Source organism: Oncorhynchus tshawytscha, unplaced genomic scaffold (assembly GCF_018296145.1).
Source record: "Oncorhynchus tshawytscha isolate Ot180627B unplaced genomic scaffold, Otsh_v2.0 Un_contig_7457_pilon_pilon, whole genome shotgun sequence".
NCBI classification, from domain to species: Eukaryota; Metazoa; Chordata; class Actinopteri; order Salmoniformes; family Salmonidae; genus Oncorhynchus; species Oncorhynchus tshawytscha.
In genome coordinates this window covers 43,768-63,850 of record NW_024608473.1, presented here as the reverse complement: position 1 = coordinate 63,850, position 20,083 = coordinate 43,768, and the positions used below count along the sequence as shown (strand labels likewise).

The 20,083-nt window shown below is 49.2% G+C and overlaps 1 protein-coding gene across 1 annotated transcript in view; it reads right to left on the bottom strand.

Moving 5' to 3' along the window:
- Positions 1–1,407: 1,407 nt before the first annotated feature.
- The window catches only part of LOC121843558 (dual specificity mitogen-activated protein kinase kinase 5-like), a gene marked incomplete at its 3' end in the record, with an annotated part of 53,483 nt that continues 34,807 nt past the window's right edge, over positions 1,408–20,083 (bottom strand). Inside the window, 4 exon segments of the mRNA XM_042313269.1 lie at positions 1,408–1,489; positions 2,572–2,640; positions 3,618–3,657; positions 17,357–17,421. Of these exon segments, the coding sequence (XP_042169203.1) occupies positions 1,408–1,489; positions 2,572–2,640; positions 3,618–3,657; positions 17,357–17,421 (256 nt within the window).

Below are 20,083 nucleotides of genomic sequence, written 5' to 3'. Positions count from 1 at the left end.
ACCCTAAACCCCAGCACTAACCCTAAACCCCAGCAGCACTAACCCTAACCCCAGCCTCAACACTAGCCCTAAACCCCTGCACCAACCCCAGCACTAACCCTAACCCCAGCACTAACCCTAACCCCAGCCTCAAAGCTAACCCTAAACCCCAGCACTAACCCTAAACCCCAGCACGAACCCGAACCCCAGCACGAACCCTAACCCCAGCACGAACCCTAACCCCAGCCTCAACACTAGCCCTAAACCCCTGCACTAACCCCAGCACTAACCCTAACCCCAGCCTCAAAACTAACCCTAAACCCCAGCACTAACCCTAACCCCAGCACTAACCCTAACCCCAGCCTCAACTCTAACCCTAACCCCAGCACTAACCCCAACCCCAGCCTCAGCACTAACCCTAACCCCAGCCTCAGCACTAACCCTAACCCCAGCCCTAACCCTACATCCCAGCACTAACCCCAACCCCAGCCCCAGCACCGACCCCAGCCTCAGCACCAAGCCTCAGCCTCAGCCTCAGCCCCAGCACTCAGCCCCAGCACCGACCCCAGCCTCAGCACCGACCCCAGCACCAGACTCAGCACCGACCCCAGCCTTAGCAGCACCAACACCAGCCTTAGCCTCAGCACCAACACCAGCCTTAGCCTCAGCACCAACCCCAGCCTTAGCCTCAGCACCAACCCCAGCCTTAGCCTCAGCACCAACCCCAGCCTTAGCCTCAGCACCAACCCCAGCCTTAGCCTCAGCACCAACCCCAGCCTTAGCCTCAGCACCAACCCCAGCCTTAGCCTCAGCACCAACCCCAGCCTTAGCCTCAGCACCAACCCCAGCCTTAGCCTCAGCACCAACCCCAGCCTTAGCCTCAGCACCAACCCCAGCCTTAGCCTCAGCACCAACCCCAGCCTTAGCCTCAGCACCAACCCCAGCCTTAGCCTCAGCACCAACCCCAGCCTTAGCCTCAGCACCAACCCCAGCCCCAGCCTCAGCCTCAGCCCCAGCCTCAGCACCAGCCCCAGCCTCAGCACCAGCCCCAGCCTCAGCACCAGCCCCAGCCTCAGCACCAGCCCCAGCCTCAGCACCAGCCCCAGCCTCAGCACCAGCCCCAGCCTCAGCACCAGCCCCAGCCTCAGCACCAGCCCCAGCCTCAGCACCAGCCCAGCCCAGCCCCAGCCTCAGCACCAACCCCAGCCTCAGCACCAACCCCAGCCTCAGCACCAACCCCAGCCTCAGCACCAACCCCAGCCTCAGCACCAACCCCAGCCTCAGCACCAGCCTCAGCACCAGCCCCAGCCCAGCCCCAGCCCCAGCACCAACCCCAACCCCAGCCTCAACACCAACCCCAGCCTCAACACCAACCCCAGCCTCAACACCAACCCCAGCCTCAACACCAACCCCAGCCTCAACACTCACCGTCCATATACTCTGTGCATATGGAGATCCTGTTCTCCACAAAGAAGGCACTGTAGAAGGTTATGATGTAGGAGGAATCACACTGCAAAAAAAAAAGACAATTAACACAGTTCACTCATTAATTAACATTGATGCATGTTGCAGTATTTATTGTTGAACTGTTTAGTTAGCCCATTTCACAGTCTACCTCAGAAGAAAAGGAGAGATCTGGGGTAAATTATTGAGAGGGCTTATCAGCAATCACCTGTTCCTGCCTCGTGCGTATTTCGCCAATCCCTGGCTTGTCACGCAGGAGGAGAGGAGACCCACTCAGAATAAAGGTGCTCCATGAACCAGTCTAATGTAACTAGAGTAGACTAAACACTGCAGGTCTGATAAGAGAGGCTTCAGCTGGGGGAGAGATCTGACGACATGATTTGGGCCAGTTGGGGGAGAGATCTGACTACATGATTTGGGCCAGCTGGGGGAGAGATCTGACTACATGATTTGGGCCAGTTGGGGGAGAGATCTGAATACATGATTTGGGCCAGTTGGGGGAGAGATCTGACGACATGATTTGGGCCAGCTGGGGAGAGATCTGACGACATGATTTGGGCCAGTTGGGGGAGAGATCTGACGACATGATTTGGGCCAGTTGGGGGGTTGGGGAGAGATCTGACGACATGATTTGGGCCAGTTGGGGGAGAGATCTGACTACATGATTTGGGCCAGCTGGGGAGAGATCTGACTACATGATTTGGGCCAGCTGGGGGAGAGATCCGACTACATGATTTGGGCCAGCTGGGGAGAGATCTGACTACATGATTTGGGCCAGTTGGGGGAAAGATCCGACTACATGATTTGGGCCAGTTGAGGGAGAGATCTGACTACATGATTTGGGCCAGTTGGGGAGAGATCTGACTACATGATTTGGGCCAGTTGGGGAGAGATCTGACTACATGATTTGGGCCAGCTGGGGGAGAGATCTGACTACATGATTTGGGCCAGCTGGGGAGAGATCTGACTACATGATTTGGGCCAGCTGGGGGAGAGATCTGACGACATGATTTGGGCCAGTGGGGGAGATTTGATTTGGGCCAGCTGGGGGAGAGATCTGACTACAGGATTTGGGCCAGCTGTGGGAGAGATCTGACCAGTTTGGGGCTCTAGAGAATAGAAGCTGACCTTGTAGAGGATCTCCAACTCGGACATGATCTGTTTCTGTAGCTCCACTGTGATATCCAGAGGAATGACCTGTAAAGTCCCAAGAACAGCCCAAATGAGAGACCAGAGTAACATACACAGGTTAATATGCAAGCACACACACACTGCTAAAGCCCTTCAAAAACACACACACAAACATTTAAAGCCATGTACATTATTATTACAATGGAACTATGGGTCAAAATACTGCTGGCACTGGTGGTAACACATGACCTAGAAACCTTGTAGAGAAACTCATGATTCTTTCATGTCAACCTATCTGGATAATGTGGACACCACACGGTAAATGGGCACTACCAGGGGTGTGAATTCTGATCTGGCTGCACTGAGCTTAGCTAATATCTACAACAGTGGCACGCTAGCACTAGCAAAGATTAGCTAAACTTGCAGCTTATCATTGATTACAGGTTAGAGAGAGAGAGAAGGGAGTAGCTACATGTTAACATCATTGATTACAGGTTAAAGAGAGAGAAGGGAGTAGCTACATGTTAACATCATTGATTACAGGTTAGAGCGAGAGAGAAGGGAGTAGATACGTGTCATCATTGATTACAGACTAGAGAGAGAGAAGGGAGTAGCTACATGTTAACATCATTGATTACAGGTTAGAGAGAGAGAAGGGAGTAGCTACATGTTAACATCATTGATTACAGGTTAGAGAGAGAGAGAAGGGAGTAGCTACATGTCAACATCATTGATTACAGGTTAGAGAGAGAGAGAAGGGAGTAGATACGTGTTACGGGGGTCAAGGAGGTACCCATTACATCTACCTTCCATTCCACTCCAATAGATTAGATTACTGGTAGAATTACAGAGCATGAGAACACAGTGGATGAATGAACCAATGAGAGAGGGGGATCACAGAGGTTGAGAAGCATAGAAAATGAAAGAGGGAGGGGGAAAGGACAGAGGTAGAGATACAGAAGAAGACTAGGGTTGTTGAACGTGATTTGGTAAAAGGAGAGGTGCCCAGGAAAAGGCTACAGCAGTACAGCTGTTGATCTCACCTTCACCGCCAACACTCTGTTGCCGAGAAGATGGTACGCTCTGTGGGAGAGAACGAGAGGAAACGTTAACATAGCCCAACGAAGAGTAAACCAGAGCTTCAGAAAAGTCCCTCTTGGCCGGTAACTTATTTCACACATTAAAACACTCCTGTTACTGTTCATTCATCCGGGCCTCTGAAGTCATGTCAATTAAAATATGTTGAATGGAAAAGGATTTGGGAGAACATCACTACATTCAGAATGGACATACAGTATTTTATTTATTTATTTATTTAACCTTTATTTAACGAGGCAAGTCAGTTAAGAACAAATTCTTATTTTCAATGACGGCCTAGGAACAGTGGGTTAACTGCCTGTTCAGGGGCAGAACGGCAGATTTGTACCTTGTCAGCTCGGGGATTCGAACTTGCAACCTTTCAGTTACTTGTCCAACGCTCTAACCACTAGGCTACCCTGCCGCCCCCAGTAGAGGTCCAGACTAAACATGCTTATTCAAATCAGCCACTATTTTCCTAGTTGGTGAGTTATAACATGAAGGGGTGTTGTCATAAAGGAAACCGTAGAAACCAAATGAGCATGACAACATGTCTCTTAGTCTAACAGCATTTCCATCATTTAAAAAGGTCAGAGGTCAAAACAATAGCCTTCATGACACATGTCCATTGAGCCCAGTCAGTCCTGTATCGTCACAGTTTTCCAGACAGGTTTCAGGTGGCAGGTAAACCAAACAGCCGAGGAGCGCCGGCTGGCCTAGACGACCTTGATGATTTAATTATGAAACTCCTTAATGCCCACCGGTGGGTTTAGTTACCGGCCAAGAGGGTCGGTTTACCAAAAGCGCCAATGTCTCAACATCCAATCCTCTTGTCCCCGTAGAACAGCTGCTGGGGGTGAGGGCCACAGGCAGGGCGTACGTCACCAGCCCAGTTCACCAGTTTGTTTACGACAGCCAGGTATACTGGATACCTCCCGAGGTTTCACCTGTCAACAGGGTAGGCCGGCGTGTATGAGCTCAGACCAGGGTGTGTGATTAATGCGTGGTAGATAGGAGGATCGTGTTGCACCTCTAAACTGGCCCTTTAATTAATAACACCTCTTAGTGTCTGGTCTGGGTCGTCTGACCCTCCAGTCAGGACAAACAGACTATATTCTCGTAGGCCGGGCGCTGGACACACCAACATACTGTTTCTACTTAGATACTTCATGACAATGGAGTTTTTAACTTGGTTTTAGCTTTACATGTAACAACTTTGTATCATAAGGTTTACTATAAGCATTCATGTCAGGTACTGGGGTCCTAATTACAGCTGAGTCTTAAATGCATGAAGGCATGATAATGCATCGGACACAGGTCCTTCGTAGGAACGGCTACCACTCCTCCCACCCATGGATGTTACCTAGTGAACTCTCCTTTAGGTCTGTAAAAGGCCTCGGTGTATTTGAGGCCTACTTTCACCTTTTACTTTTGATGTGTTACTCCTCCTTTAAGCTACAATCAATATCAATTAAGCACGACTACTGGTTCTTAATTAAGACAAGAGGAAGACGTTAATTGAGACCGGAGCGGAGAGCCAGAGATGTTAAATAGTGATTGGACTGATTCTGTGTGTAGCCAACGAACAGAGCAAATAATCATTATTTTATCATGCTGAACATGTCCAGGTTCACAGAAAAAAACCCTGCTGACTCACTCAGGAAGATGTTTCTTTACGATGTCGTGATTAGTAACTGTTTTGGAGGATACCCTCTTTTCTCACATCTGCACCATTCTGTCACTAATGAACCGGGAAACCAGGGGACAAGCAGATGAACCATAACAACAGTTGTTGTGAAGGTACAAGATCACATTTAAATCTAACAGCTGAGCTAACAGACCCCTCAGGATGAGTGTGTCACTTTATACCAGGCATTTTAGTAGCCTAATTTTCTTCCTCTACTCCCCAACAGAGTGATGACACGACGACAGTACAACCTCACTGTTAGAGCGGGTGAGTAGTCCAACTCCAGTCTCTATCCTCCATGCAGCCTGTAATGTAATGGGCCCAGTAGATCCACTGTCCTTGACACCCCTCAGGGCCAACCCAACAGAGTGATGACACGACGACAGTACAACCTCACTGTTAGAGTGGGTGAGTAGTCCAACTCCAGTCTCTATCCTCCATGCAGCCTGTAATGTAATGGGCCCAGTAGATCCGCTGTCCTTGACACCCCTCAGGGCCAACCCTCCACCAGTGAGTTACAGTGACAGGCCTGGTGACTAGAGGACCTGGGAGCAAGGTTACCCAGCCGCCCGTCCCCATCCCCTCTTCCCCCCCGTCCTGACCCCAGTAAACGTGCCCCATTGCCTGGATCTTATTTACACTCCAGCCCCTGGTGTAATAAAAGCTCCACCATGCAGTATTCATGGGCCTGGCTGGCTCTCTAAAGCGGCCCCCGGGCGGGCGGTCAGGGCTGGAACGGTTGGTTTACAGTGCCACAGGGGCGGCAGGCAAGGCGACCTCTCTTCTAGCCAGACACCCTCACCTGAGACGGCCCGACCAGAACGACTGCCAAACAGAGACCGACCGACCTAAGTTAAGAGAGTACATTGCTCTGCAGATGAAGAGGCTAGCCGGTACGACCGCACCACTACAAACTCACAAAGATGAGGACATTACACAGACCAACAACTATGAATATAAACAGAGGTTATATCCCCATGGTTATCAGTGGTGTCAGTTTCCCAGTCATCCGAGACCCCTAAAAGCAGAGACAGAGGTGACGGAGGGAAGGAAAACCAGAGACAGAGGTGACGGAGGGAAGGAAGGAAAAGCAGAGACAGAGGTGACGGAGGGAAGGAAGGAAAAGCAGAGACAGAGGTGACGGAGGGAAGGAAAAAAGAGAGACAGAGGAGACGGAGGGAAGGAAGGAAAAGCAGAGACAGAGGAGACGGAGGGAAGGAAAAGCAGAGACAGAGGAGACGGAGGGAAGGAAAAGCAGAGACAGAGGTGACAGAGGGAAGGAAGGAAAAGCAGAGACAGAGGTGACGGAGGGAAGGAAAAGAAAAGCAGAGACAGAGGTGACGGAGGGAAGGAAAAAAGCAGAGACAGAGGAGACGGAGGGAAGGAAGGAAAAGCAGAGACAGAGGTGACGGAGGGAAGGAAAAGCAGAGACAGAGGTGACGGAGGGAAGGAAGGAAAAGCAGAGACAGAGGTGACGGAGGGAAGGAAGGAAAAGCAGAGACAGAGGAGACGGAGGGAAGGAAGGAAAAGCAGAGACAGAGGTGACGGAGGGAAGGAAGGAAAAGCAGAGACAGAGGTGACGGAGGGAAGGAAGGAAAAGCAGAGACAGAGGTGACGGAGGGAAGGAAGGAAAAGCAGAGACAGAGGTGACGGAGGGAAGGAAGGAAAAGCAGAGACAGAGGAGACGGAGGGAAGGAAGGAAAAGCAGAGACAGAGGTGACGGAGGGAAGGAAAAGCAGAGACAGAGGAGACGGAGGGAAGGAAAAGCAGAGACAGAGGTGACGGAGGGAAGGAAAAGCAGAGACAGAGGTGACGGAGGGAAGGAAAAGCAGAGACAGAGGAGACGGAGGGAAGGAAAAGCAGAGACAGAGGAGACGGAGGGAAGGAAAAAAGCAGAGACAGAGGTGACGGAGGGAAGGAAGGAAAAGCAGAGACAGAGGTGACGGAGGGAAGGAAGGAAAAGCAGAGACAGAGGTGATGGAGGGAAGGAAGGAAAAGCAGAGACAGAGGAAAGGAAAAGCAGAGACAGAGGAGGAAAGGAAAAGCAGAGACAGAGGTGACGGAGGGAAGGAAGGAAAAGCAGAGACAGAGGTGACGGAGGGAAGGAAGGAAAAGCAGAGACAGAGGTGACGGAGGGAAGGAAAAGCAGAGACAGAGGTGACGGAGGGAAGGAAGGAAAAGCAGAGACAGAGGTGACGGAGGGAAGGAAGGAAAAGCAGAGACAGAGGAGACGGAGGGAAGGAAAAGCAGAGACAGAGGAGACGGAGGGAAGGAAAAGCAGAGACAGAGGTGACGGAGGGAAGGAAGGAAAAGCAGAGACAGAGGTGACGGAGGGAAGGAAGGAAAAGCAGAGACAGAGGTGACGGAGGGAAGGAAAAAAGCAGAGACAGAGGAGATGGAGGGAAGGAAAAGCAGAGACAGAGGTGACGGAGGGAAGGAAGGAAAAGCAGAGACAGAGGAGACGGAGGGAAGGAAGGAAAAGCAGAGACAGAGGTGACGGAGGGAAGGAAGGAAAAGCAGAGACAGAGGAGACGGAGGGAAGGAAAAGCAGAGACAGAGGTGACGGAGGGAAGGAAGGAAAAGCAGAGACAGAGGTGACGGAGGGAAGGAAAAGCAGAGACAGAGGAGACGGAGGGAAGGAAAAGCAGAGACAGAGGTGACGGAGGGAAGGAAAAGCAGAGACAGAGGAGACGGAGGGAAGGAAAAAAGCAGAGACAGAGGTGATGGAGGGAAGGAAGGAAAAGCAGAGACAGAGGTGACGGAGGGAAGGAAGGAAAAGCAGAGACAGAGGTGAGAGGGAAGGAAAAGCAGAGACAGAGGAGATGGAGGGAAGGAAAAGCAGAGACAGAGGTGATGGAGGGAAGGAAGGAAAAGCAGAGACAGAGGAGACGGAGGGAAGGAAGGAAAAGCAGAGACAGAGGTGACGGAGGGAAGGAAGGAAAAGCAGAGACAGAGGAGATGGAGGGAAGGAAAAAAGCAGAGACAGAGGTGATGGAGGGAAGGAAGGAAAAGCAGAGACAGAGGTGACGGAGGGAAGGAAAAGCAGAGACAGAGGAGACGGAGGGAAGGAAAAGCAGAGACAGAGGTGACGGAGGGAAGGAAAAGCAGAGACAGAGGTGACGGAGGGAAGGAAGGAAAAGCAGAGACAGAGGTGACGGAGGGAAGGAAAAGCAGAGACAGAGGAGACGGAGGGAAGGAAAAGCAGAGACAGAGGAGACGGAGGGAAGGAAAAGCAGAGACAGAGGAGACGGAGGGAAGGAAAAAAGCAGAGACAGAGGTGATGGAGGGAAGGAAGGAAAAGCAGAGACAGAGGTGACGGAGGGAAGGAAGGAAAAGCAGAGACAGAGGTGACGGAGGGAAGGAAGGAAAAGCAGAGACAGAGGAGACGGAGGGAAGGAAAAGCAGAGACAGAGGAGACGGAGGGAAGGAAAAGCAGAGACAGAGGAGACGGAGGGAAGGAAAAGCAGAGACAGAGGTGATGGAGGGAAGGAAAAGCAGAGACAGAGGTGATGGAGGGAAGGAAAAGCAGAGAGAGGTGAGAGGGAAGGAAGGAAAAGCAGAGACAGAGGTGACGGAGGGAGGGAAGGAAAAGCAGAGACAGAGGAGACGGAGGGAAGGAAGGAAAAGCAGAGACAGAGGTGACGGAGGGAAGGAAGGAAAAGCAGAGACAGAGGTGACGGAGGGAAGGAAGGAAAAGCAGAGACAGAGGAGACGGAGGGAAGGAAAAGCAGAGACAGAGGAGACGGAGGGAAGGAAAAGCAGAGACAGAGGAGAATGGAGGGAAGGAAAAGCAGAGACAGAGGTGATGGAGGGAAGGAAGGAAAAGCAGAGACAGAGGTGATGGAGGGAAGGAAGGAAAAGCAGAGACAGAGGAGATGGAGGGAAGGAAGGAAAAGCAGAGACAGAGGTGATGGAGGGAAGGAAGGAAAAGCAGAGACAGAGGAGATGGAGGGAAGGAAAAAAGCAGAGACAGAGGTGATGGAGGGAAGGAAGGAAAAGCAGAGACAGAGGTGACGGAGGGAAGGAAAAAAGCAGAGACAGAGGAGACGGAGGGAAGGAAAAGCAGAGACAGAGGTGACGGAGGGAAGGAAAAGCAGAGACAGAGGAGACAGAGGGAAGGAAAAGCAGAGACAGAGGTGATGGAGGGGAAGGAAAAGCAGAGACAGAGGTGACGGAGGGAAGGAAAAGCAGAGACAGAGGTGACGGAGGGAAGGAAGGAAAAGCAGAGACAGAGGAGACGGAGGTAAGGAAAAGCAGAGACAGAGGAGACGGAGGGAAGGAAAAAAGCAGAGACAGAGGTGACGGAGGGAAGGAAAAGCAGAGACAGAGGTGATGGAGGGAAGGAAAAAAGCAGAGACAGAGGTGATGAGGGAAGGAAAAGCAGAGAGACAGAGGATGAGGAGGAAGGAAAAGCAGAGACAGAGGTGACGGAGGGAAAGGAAAAGCAGAGACAGAGGAGATGGAGGGAAGGAAGGAAAAGCAGAGACAGAGGTGACGGAGGGAAGGAAGGAAAAGCAGAGACAGAGGTGACGGAGGGAAGGAAGGAAAAGCAGAGACAGAGGAGACGGAGGGAAGGAAAAGCAGAGACAGAGGAGACGGAGGGAAGGAAAAGCAGAGACAGAGGTGATGGAGGGAAGGAAGGAAAAGCAGAGACAGAGGTGATGGAGGGAAGGAAGGAAAAGCAGAGACAGAGGAGACGGAGGGAAGGAAAAAAGCAGAGACAGAGGAGACGGAGGGAAGGAAAAGCAGAGACAGAGGAGACGGAGGGAAGGAAGGAAAAGCAGAGACAGAGGTGATGGAGGGAAGGAAGGAAAAGCAGAGACAGAGGTGACGGAGGGAAGGAAAAGCAGAGACAGAGGAGACGGAGGGAAGGAAAAGCAGAGACAGAGGTGATGGAGGGAAGGAAAAGCAGAGAGAGGTGACAGAGGGAAGGAAGGAAAAGCAGAGACAGAGGTGATGGAGGGAAGGAAGGAAAAGCAGAGACAGAGGTGATGGAGGGAAGGAAGGAAAAGCAGAGACAGAGGTGACGGAGGGAAGGAAGGAAAAGCAGAGACAGAGGAGACGGAGGGAAGGAAAAAAGCAGAGACAGAGGTGACGGAGGGAAGGAAAAAAGCAGAGACAGAGGAGACGGAGGGAAGGAAGGAAAAGCAGAGACAGAGGAGACGGAGGGAAGGAAGGAAAAGCAGAGACAGAGGTGATGGAGGGAAGGAAAAAAGCAGAGAGAGAGTGATGAGGGGAAGGAAGGAAAAGCAGAGACAGAGGTGACGGAGGGAAGGAAGGAAAAGCAGAAACAGAGGTGACGGAGGGAAGGAAAAGCAGAGAGAGGTGACAGAGGGAAGGAAGGAAAAGCAGAGACAGAGGAGACGGAGGGAAGGAAAAGCAGAGACAGAGGAGACGGAGGGAAGGAAAAGAAAGGAGAGAAAGGAGAGAAAGGAGAGAAAGGAGAGAAAGGAAACAGAGGTTTAAATAAAGAGCTTAAATAAACCTTGCCGTGTTCAGGTGCTAAACAGACCAGGCACTTCAACCCTACTTTATGGCCTGCAGCTTAAGACACAGTAACCAACTAACAAATGAACAGGCAGAAATGGTCCTCCTCCCCACGTCTAAATCAATGGGAGAGATCAATAAGAAAACAACTAGGCTGGGGGACTTTGGGAAGGGCCACGCCGGTGTCTAAGTGGATGGAACTGCATGTAAATGTGCTTGTTCTAATTGCGCAGGTCCATCAGGCACGGAATGGCCACCTGTCCCTACACTAGTTATTTATAACCTCGTAGGACAGGCTGAACCTCAGAAAGGGAGCGTAGAAAGTAATACAACAACAAGGGACAACATTGATGGATCACCGGGTCAGAGACACAGAGGAGAGCCAAGGTGTCAGCAACATCCAATTGAGTGTAAATGGCCGTGGGTCATAAACAGGGTTAAGGGTTAAAAGGTGCAGAGCCTTAAGTGGATCTATTCACACTAGATAAGCTTAATATAAACCAGGCCGATAGGGAGACGGAGGAGAGGTAATGACCTTCTTCAGAGGAGACCATGATCACATTACAACATTTACTTTCAAATGAGGAGACTGGGTGGGGCGTTTTATTTATTTCACCCTTGTTTTACCAGCTAAGTTGACTGAGAACATGTTCTCATTTACAGCAATGACCTGAGGAATAGGTACAGGGGAGAGGAGGGGGGATGAATGAGCCAATTGGAAGCTGGGGATGATTCGGTGGATAGCCTCCACAGTCTGGAGGCAGTAAGTATGTATAAGGCTGTGTGTGTGTGTGTGTGTGTGTGTGTGTATATATAATATGTATGTCATTGGGTTATCAACACTTCATACTCTGACATATAATAGCAGCAGTACAAAACACAAAGCCCAACAGAGAAACCCACCAAATTATTTTTAAAGAAAGCAATTTACAGTAATACTCCAGGTGCCCGACTCTGTGGGGAAAAGCCTCTGTGCATGTTTGACGGTCAAAGTGGTTTGTGTTTTACATGAACCAAAAGTGTTTAGGGTAGAGGTGACATAGGACACAACAGATATTACAGGCCCCATTTCCCCTTAGGGCAGCGCCCTGTGTTCCTACAGATATCCACACACGCTGGGGCCCTTTGCTGTCCTCAGTCTGGGAGCAGGAACAACTAGGTTCCCTCTCCATCTGCTGTGTACAACACATTAACATCTGAAGGCACTGGTCTGGGATTCACATGCAGAACAGACAGACAGGCGGCCAGACAGACAGACAGACGGCCAGACAGACAGACAGGCGGCCAGACAGACAGACAGACAGGCGGCAGACAGACAGACAGGCGGCCAGACAGACAGACAGGCGGCCAGACAGACAGACGGCCAGACAGACAGACAGACGGCCAGACAGATGGCCAGACAGACGGCCGGACAGATGGCCAGACAGATGGCCAGACAGACAGGCCAGACAGACAGACAGACAGACGGCCGGACAGACGGCCAGACAGACAGACGGCAGGACAGACAGACGGCAGGACAGACAGAGACGGCCAGACAGACAGAGACGGCCAGACAGACAGACGACCAGACAGACAGACGGCCAGACAGACAGACAGACAGACAGACGGCAGGACAGACAGACGGCCGGACAGACGGCCAGACAGACAGACAGACAGACGGCAGGACAGACAGAGACGGCCAGACAGACAGAGACGGCCAGACAGACAGAGACGGCCAGACAGACAGACGACCAGACAGACAGAGACGGCCAGACAGACAGACGACCAGACAGACAGATGGACAGACAGACGACCAGACAGACAGATGGACAGACAGACAGACGGCCAGACAGACAGACGACCAGACAGACAGACGACCAGACAGACAGACGGCCAGACAGACAGACGGCCAGACAGACAGACGGCCAGACAGACAGACGGCCAGACAGACAGATGGACAGAGAGGAGATGCAGGATCAACAGACACAGTGTGAATGGAAGAAAACAAACACACTGACAGACAAGACAATGAAACCTCAGCATCTACAGATGTAGGCTCTTCATTTGATCAGCCTGTTGCAGGACAAATTTTCTGCAGTGCAGCATATTTAAAACCTGTATTGTATTTTGAGGGTTTAAAAAGGCTTCTGAAGTTTGTAATTTTCACTTTGATTTTTTTTTTTTTTTTTTTTTTTCCACTTTGAAATTTTTGACTTTTTTCCTTTACGAAAAAATGTAGCAACCCCCTGGAACAATGTTGATACATTACAATCTACATAATAGTTCATATTTGCAGTTGGATTATTTTCCTGCTGTAGCAAACTGGCTCAAATTAAGATCCTTCATCTGTAGCAGTCAGTAAGTCTGGTTGTGCACCAAAACACAATGTCTGACTGACAGACAGGTTACTAAACCCTAAACCCTGTGAGAAGAGGAGAGACACCAAGCCTGTACGTGTGTGTGTGTGTGTGTGTGTGTGTGTGTGTCTTGGTCAGTGGTGATAATGTGACAATGACACCAGAGGGCAGAGAGAGATGCCAGAGTGATTCCTATAGGCACAACAACTAGACAAGTCAGGAACTAAGCCTACTGTACTTCAGCCAATCAAGTGATTTAGATGCCAAGTAATACCCTGGAGGTCAGGTGTAAAATGTAGTCTAGTGTGTGAGGTGATCATTACACAGTGTGGGTTAAAGTTGGCAGACAACGTCTAACTGTTGCTGAGGATGTGTCAGCCTTCGACCAGGTTCATCTGTGGCTGAGCTACCGAACATCACTGTTTGGTGTAAGGCTACTGTATATATTAGACATGTACAGACTGATAGGAACCAACTCCATCTATATAAATAGTCAGGTAAAATGTACAGCCTGATAGGAGCCAACTCCATCTATATAAACAGTCAGGTTTAATGTACAGCCTGATAGGAACCAACTCCATCTATATAAACAGTCAGGTAAAATGTACAGCCTGATAGGAACCAACTCCATCTATATAAACAGTCAGGTAAAATGTACAGCCTGATAGGAGCCAACTCCATCTATATAAACAGTCAGGTAAAATGTACAGCCTGATAGGAGCCAACTCCATCTATATAAACAGTCAGGTAAAATGTACAGCCTGATAGGAGCCAACTCCATCTATATAAACAGTGAGGTTCATGTGTAGGTAAAATGTACAGCCTGATAGGAACCAACTCCATCTATATAAACAGTCAGGTAAAATGTACAGCCTGATAGGAGCCAACTCCATCTATATAAACAGTCAGGTAAAATGTACAGCCTGATAGGAACCAACTCCATCTATATAAACAGTCAGGTAAAATGTACAGCCTGATAGGAGCCAACTCCATCTATATAAACAGTCAGGTAAAATGTACAGCCTGATAGGAACCAACTCCATCTATATAAACAGTCAGGTAAAATGTACAGCCTGATAGGAGCCAACTCCATCTATATAAACAGTCAGGTAAAATGTACAGCCTGATAGGAGCCAACTCCATCTATATAAACAGTCAGGTAAAATGTACAGCCTGATAGGAACCAACTCCATCTATATAAACAGTCAGGTAAAATGTACAGCCTGATAGGAGCCAACTCCATCTATATAAACAGTCAGGTAAAATGTACAGCCTGATAGGAGCCAACTCCATCTATATAAACAGTCAGGTAAAATGTACAGCCTGATAGGAACCAACTCCATCTATATAAACAGTCAGGTAAAATGTACAGCCTGATAGGAACCAACTCCATCTATATAAACAGTCAGGTAAAATGTACAGCCTGATAGGAGCCAACTCCATCTATATAAACAGTCAGGTAAAATGTACAGCCTGATAGGAGCCAACTCCATCTATATAAACAGTCAGGTTTAATGTACAGCCTGATAGGAACCAACTCCATCTATATAAACAGTCAGGTTTAATGTACAGCCTGATAGGAACCAACTCCATCTATATAAACAGTCAGGTTTAATGTACAGCCTGATAGGAACCAACTCCATCTATATAAACAGTCAGGTAAAATGTACAGCCTGATAGGAGCCAACTCCATCTATATAAACAGTCAGGTTTAATGTACAGCCTGATAGGAGCCAACTCCATCTATATAAACAGTCAGGTAAAATGTACAGCCTGATAGGAACCAACTCCATCTATATAAACAGTCAGGTAAAATGTACAGCCTGATAGGAGCCAACTCCATCTATATAAACAGTCAGGTTTAATGTACAGCCCGAGTACAATATTTGAGGTGCTGCCTTGTTTGCATGTTGACAAAAATACTAACAGAAAACATAACAAAACCAAAACTAACATGAACAATTGGACAGACGGAGAAAACAATGAGATCAGCAGTTTCTCTCCCGACCAGAAAAACAATCTGCCACAGAACCGGATGGATTTTCTGCTGAGCTCAATTGACTGAGAAGTTGTCGGAGGTTTGCAATATTGGCTTTCCTCAGCCCAGCGGAACAATTTCCCAAGCCGAGCGAATAGCCAGTCGCTTTCTCCCTCAACTATAAGAGATAGTTAATGAAACAACCTCACCACAATAAAACGGCCAAAGAAACGTGAAGAAAACAACAGGAAAAAGCCTGAACAAGACTGTTAAAGAAATAAACAGGATTTGCTCCGGATGAAATTTACGAGGAGCTCTGACAGAGACGACAGAAGCACAGCCTCTCTCTCCGTCAAGTCAAGGTTAGAGAAGTGATCAATATCACTATCTCAATAAAACAGTTCAATAACAGGAGGACAGAGAAGAGGAGGACAGAGAAGAGGAGGAGGAGAGGAGGACAGAGAAGAGGAGGACGGAGAAGAGAAGGAGGAGAGGAGGACAGAGGAAGACAGAGAAGAGAAGGAGGAGGTGAAGGGAGGAGGAGGACAGAGAAGACGAGGAGGAGATGAAGGGAGGAGGAGGACAGAGAAGACGAGGAGGAGATGAAGGGAGGAGGACAGAGAAGACGAGGAGGAGATGAAGGGAGGAGGACAGAGAAGAGGAGGAGGAGATGAAGGGAGGAGGACAGAAAAGACGAGGAGGAGATGAAGGGAGGAGGACGACAGAGAAGACGAGGAGGAGATGAAGGGAGGAGGACAGAGAAGACGAGGAGGAGATGAAGGGAGGAGGACAGAGAAGAGGAGGAGGAGATGAAGGGAGGAGGACAGAAAAGACGAGGAGGAGATGAAGGGAGGAGGACGACAGAGAAGACGAGGAGGAGATGAAGGGAGGAGGACAGAGAAGACGAGGAGGAGATGAAGGGAGGAGGAGGACAGAGAAGACGAGGAGGAGATGAAGGGAGGAGGAGGACAGAGAATAGAAGTGGAGGACAGAGACGAGGAGGAGGAGATGAAGGGAGGAGGAGGACAGAGAAGAGAAGGAGGAGATGAAGGGAGGAGGAGGACAGAGAAGAGAAGGAGGAGATGAAGGGAGGAGGAGATGAAGGAGGAGGAGGACAGAGAATAGAAGTGGAGGACAGAGAAGAGAAGGAGGAGATGAAGGGAGGAGGAGGACAGAGAATAGAAGTGGAGGACAGAGACGAGGAGGAGGAGATGAAGGGAGGAGGAGGACAGAGAAGAGAAGGAGGAGATGAAGGGAGGAGGAGATGAAGGGAGGAGGAGGAGGAGGAGGAGGAGAGGAGGACAGAGAAGAGAAGGAAAGTTATAAGGGGGGGAAAGATTTGAATGTGACGAACCAAATGCCCCAGTGACTCTCTGTGTGTGTGTGTGTGTGTGTTGACAACACATCAGTCAGGTGATTTGGGAGGAGAGTCTTCTCTCCAGGTAACATGCTGTATGGTCCAGTGGGACAATCACTCTCATACCAGATCAATACCACATACGTTTGGCAACCTTCACATCGTAAAGAAAATACATAAATAAATTGAATCGCCACTCGCGCCCCAGACACTAACCAGCCTGATGGATTTCAGAGGGACACCAGAGATTAACAGACAGAGAGAGATCCAGACAGACAGAAACAGACAGAGAGAGAGAGACACAGACAGAGAGAAAGAGAGGAGAGACACAGACAGAGAGAGATCCAGACAGACAGAAACAGACAGAGAGAGAGAGACACAGACAGAGAGAAAGAGAGAGAGACACAGACAGAGAGAAAGAGAGAGAGAAAAAGAGAGATCGATAGATATGGTGAGAAAAGGAGAACAGAGAAATAGGGAGAGAAAAAGAAAGAAAATTTGTAGTTGTAAAAGTCTGGATTGTAACATGGGTTGTATATGTGAGGGGGTGAGTGACACTTTAATGAAGTCAAGTAGTAACCCAAATCATGTTGTTAAAGGCCAGGTTCTACCCTTCACTGAGAAGCCCATACTCCCACCACGTCTCTTCTCTCTACCCTTCACTGAGAAGCCCATACTCCCACCACGTCTCTTCTCTCTACCCTTCACTGAGAAGCCCATACTCCCACCACGTCTCTTCTCTCTACCCTTCACTGAGAAGCCCATACTCCCACCACGTCTCTTCTCTCAACACCATTCTTATTGTTATACCTACCAGTGTTGGCACGAAGGCCGACAGTAAAGTACAGACAGGCACCTACTTGTACACGGTCCCTCCGTTTCCATGGCCAAGCTGCTCCTGGTATTGTATGTCTTGGCCATTGATCTATAGAGGCACAAACAGAGATCAATACTAATAGGATAGGAGATAGAAGATAGAGATGTCAATGGAGATTTAGAAAGGGGGGGGAGGGAGGAGGAGGAGAGAGAGGAGAGAGAGAGGGAGGGAGCGAGGGAGAGGGAGAGAGAAGGAGAGAGAGAGAGAGGGAGGGGGAGAGCGAAGGAGAGCGAGGGAGAGCGAGAGAGAGAGAGAGAGGGAGAGGGAGAGAGGGAGGGGGAGAGCGAAGGAGAGCGAGGGAGAGCGAGAGAGAGAGAGGAATGTTACTGGAGGCCATAAACAAGGAAACAGGCATTCAGGTCATCCCAAGTTCAGAGGGAGAGAGGGAGGGGAGAGAGAGAGAGGGGAGAGAGAGAGAGTGGAGAGAGAGAGAGGGGAGAGAGAGAGGGAGAGAGAGAGGGAGAGAGAGAGAGTGGAGAGAGAGAGATGTAAAGGGAAAGAGAGCGAGAGGGAAAGAGAGAGAGAGGGAAAGAGAGAGAGAGGGGAAAGAGAGAGTGAGATCAATACAACATTTGCTGTCCAATTTCTAAAAGGACAATGGTGTGTAGGGGGGCGGGTGGGGGAGGAGTGATGGAGAGTTTAATGATGATTTGTTTGCTGTCGTCGTTCCAGTCCTGTGTTGATAAAAGGTGTCAGAACGGGGTAATATAACATGGCCCCGTGTGACACGGAGGGGAGGCTGGGGAAAAGTTTCCTTCTGTCAGACTGATGGGAGGAGGGTAGGGGGTGTGTGTTACAACACACACACACACACACTGCATTTACTAACCAAAAAAAAAAAAAGAGTATACTGCACGGAATAAAAGTATCACAGCCAGGTGTCCATCCAGCCACTATTCTAATATTCACACAAAAAGACATTTCACTGACAGAGGTGTTTCCATCAAACTGACTTGTTGTGAATATAAACGTTTGTAATGACGTAGTGCTTCTAAAAACACGTCTTCAGATGAAACACAGCAGTTCAATGTGCTCCCATCTCCTCTTAAACTCTACTGATGGTTTTGCTACAAACGTTTTTAGATAAAGAGCAAACTCGTCCGATCTGGTCTTGGCATATTCCTACTTGGCAGATAGAGTGATCTGGTCTTGGCACATGGTCACTTGGCAGATAAAGTGATCTGGTCTTGGCATATTCCTACTTGGCAGATAAAGTGATCTGGTCTTGGCACATGGTCACTTGGCAGATAGAGTGATCTGGTCTTGGCACATGGTCACTTGGCAGATAGAGTGATCTGGTCTTGGCACATGGTCACTTGGCAGATAAAGTGATCTGGTCTTGGCACATGGTCACTTGGCAGATAGAGTGATCTGGTCTTGGCACATTCTCACTTGGCAGATAGAGTGATCTGGTCTTGGCACATTCTCACTTGGCAGATAGTGATCTGGTCTTGGCACATGGTCACTTGGCAGATAAAGTGGATAAGCTTCATGATGAGACAAAATATCATTTTTATTTTTCAAATGGCAGCCAAGCACCATGATGTCACCAGCATAGCCTACAAATAATATCCCGGATAGGCCTATTTCCTGGAAATGAATATCCCAGATAGGCCTATTTCCTGGAAATGAATATCCCAGATAGGCCTATTTCCTGGAAATGAATATCCCAGATAGGCCTATTTCCTGGAAATTAGCATCGAGCTCATCACCGCACATTCACCACCTTGAGAAGTTCATCATAACTTATTTCACCTGTAGTCAAATAAACACTTCCTGCTTTTCCAGGGTCGTAAGCGGGAAAGGACCACAACATGATGTTGTTCTAGCAATACAGGAGCATCTCCACCAAAATATGAAGCAGAATCTATTTCACTAAAATGATCCGCTCTTGTCCAACGCATTTAGTTTTGTTGACATTTCTGAAATCTTACAGACAATTATCTTTCTCCATCACACCTGTCGTGAGTGTTTTAATGAAGAGCCTGGTAATTCATACGCATAAAATGGTCCGTTTCCACCAGCTTATTACTTAATCAACCTTATACACACATTCTGCTCTGCTTCAGGACAAAACACACTGAAACAACCCCGAGCCATCCCAGTTTACCAGCTCTGTTGTGAGTGAGGACACGGGCTCAGTTCTATAGCCTAATAAAGACATGTCCTCGGCTTGCGTGACCCTTGTCACTTCATCAATACCTACAACAACCCCCAATCTCCAACACCCTTCCCATTTAAACCCCATGACAGCTATCAGATAAATATTTATATCTCATAACCTGTATTAGATAGAGACATCTGTTTGGGTGGATGGGGTAGGGGCTGGTCCTGGCTAGCAGGCTTGTCAATAGCCTGATTGTGTGGGCAGATGCTTGTTTGTGCTGCTGAGACCAGCATGATATCAAGTCAATGGCCTGCTGTCAAGGTTCATTTTGGCCAGGGGGAAAGGGGCTACACTGGGGGTTAAAATGACCCAGCACCACCACCACCTACTCCAATTCAGCCCCATTGATTGGGTTACATGGGAGGGGGTGAGACACTTGTCAGGTGTCAGAGAGACCGAGAGAGAGAGAGAGAGAGAGAGAGAGCAGGAGGGGGATACTTGTCAGGTGTCAGAGAGAGAGAGAGAGAGCAGGAGGGGGATACTTGTCAGGTGTCAGAGAGAGAGAGAGAGAGAGACAGAGAGAGCAGGAGGGGGATACTTGTC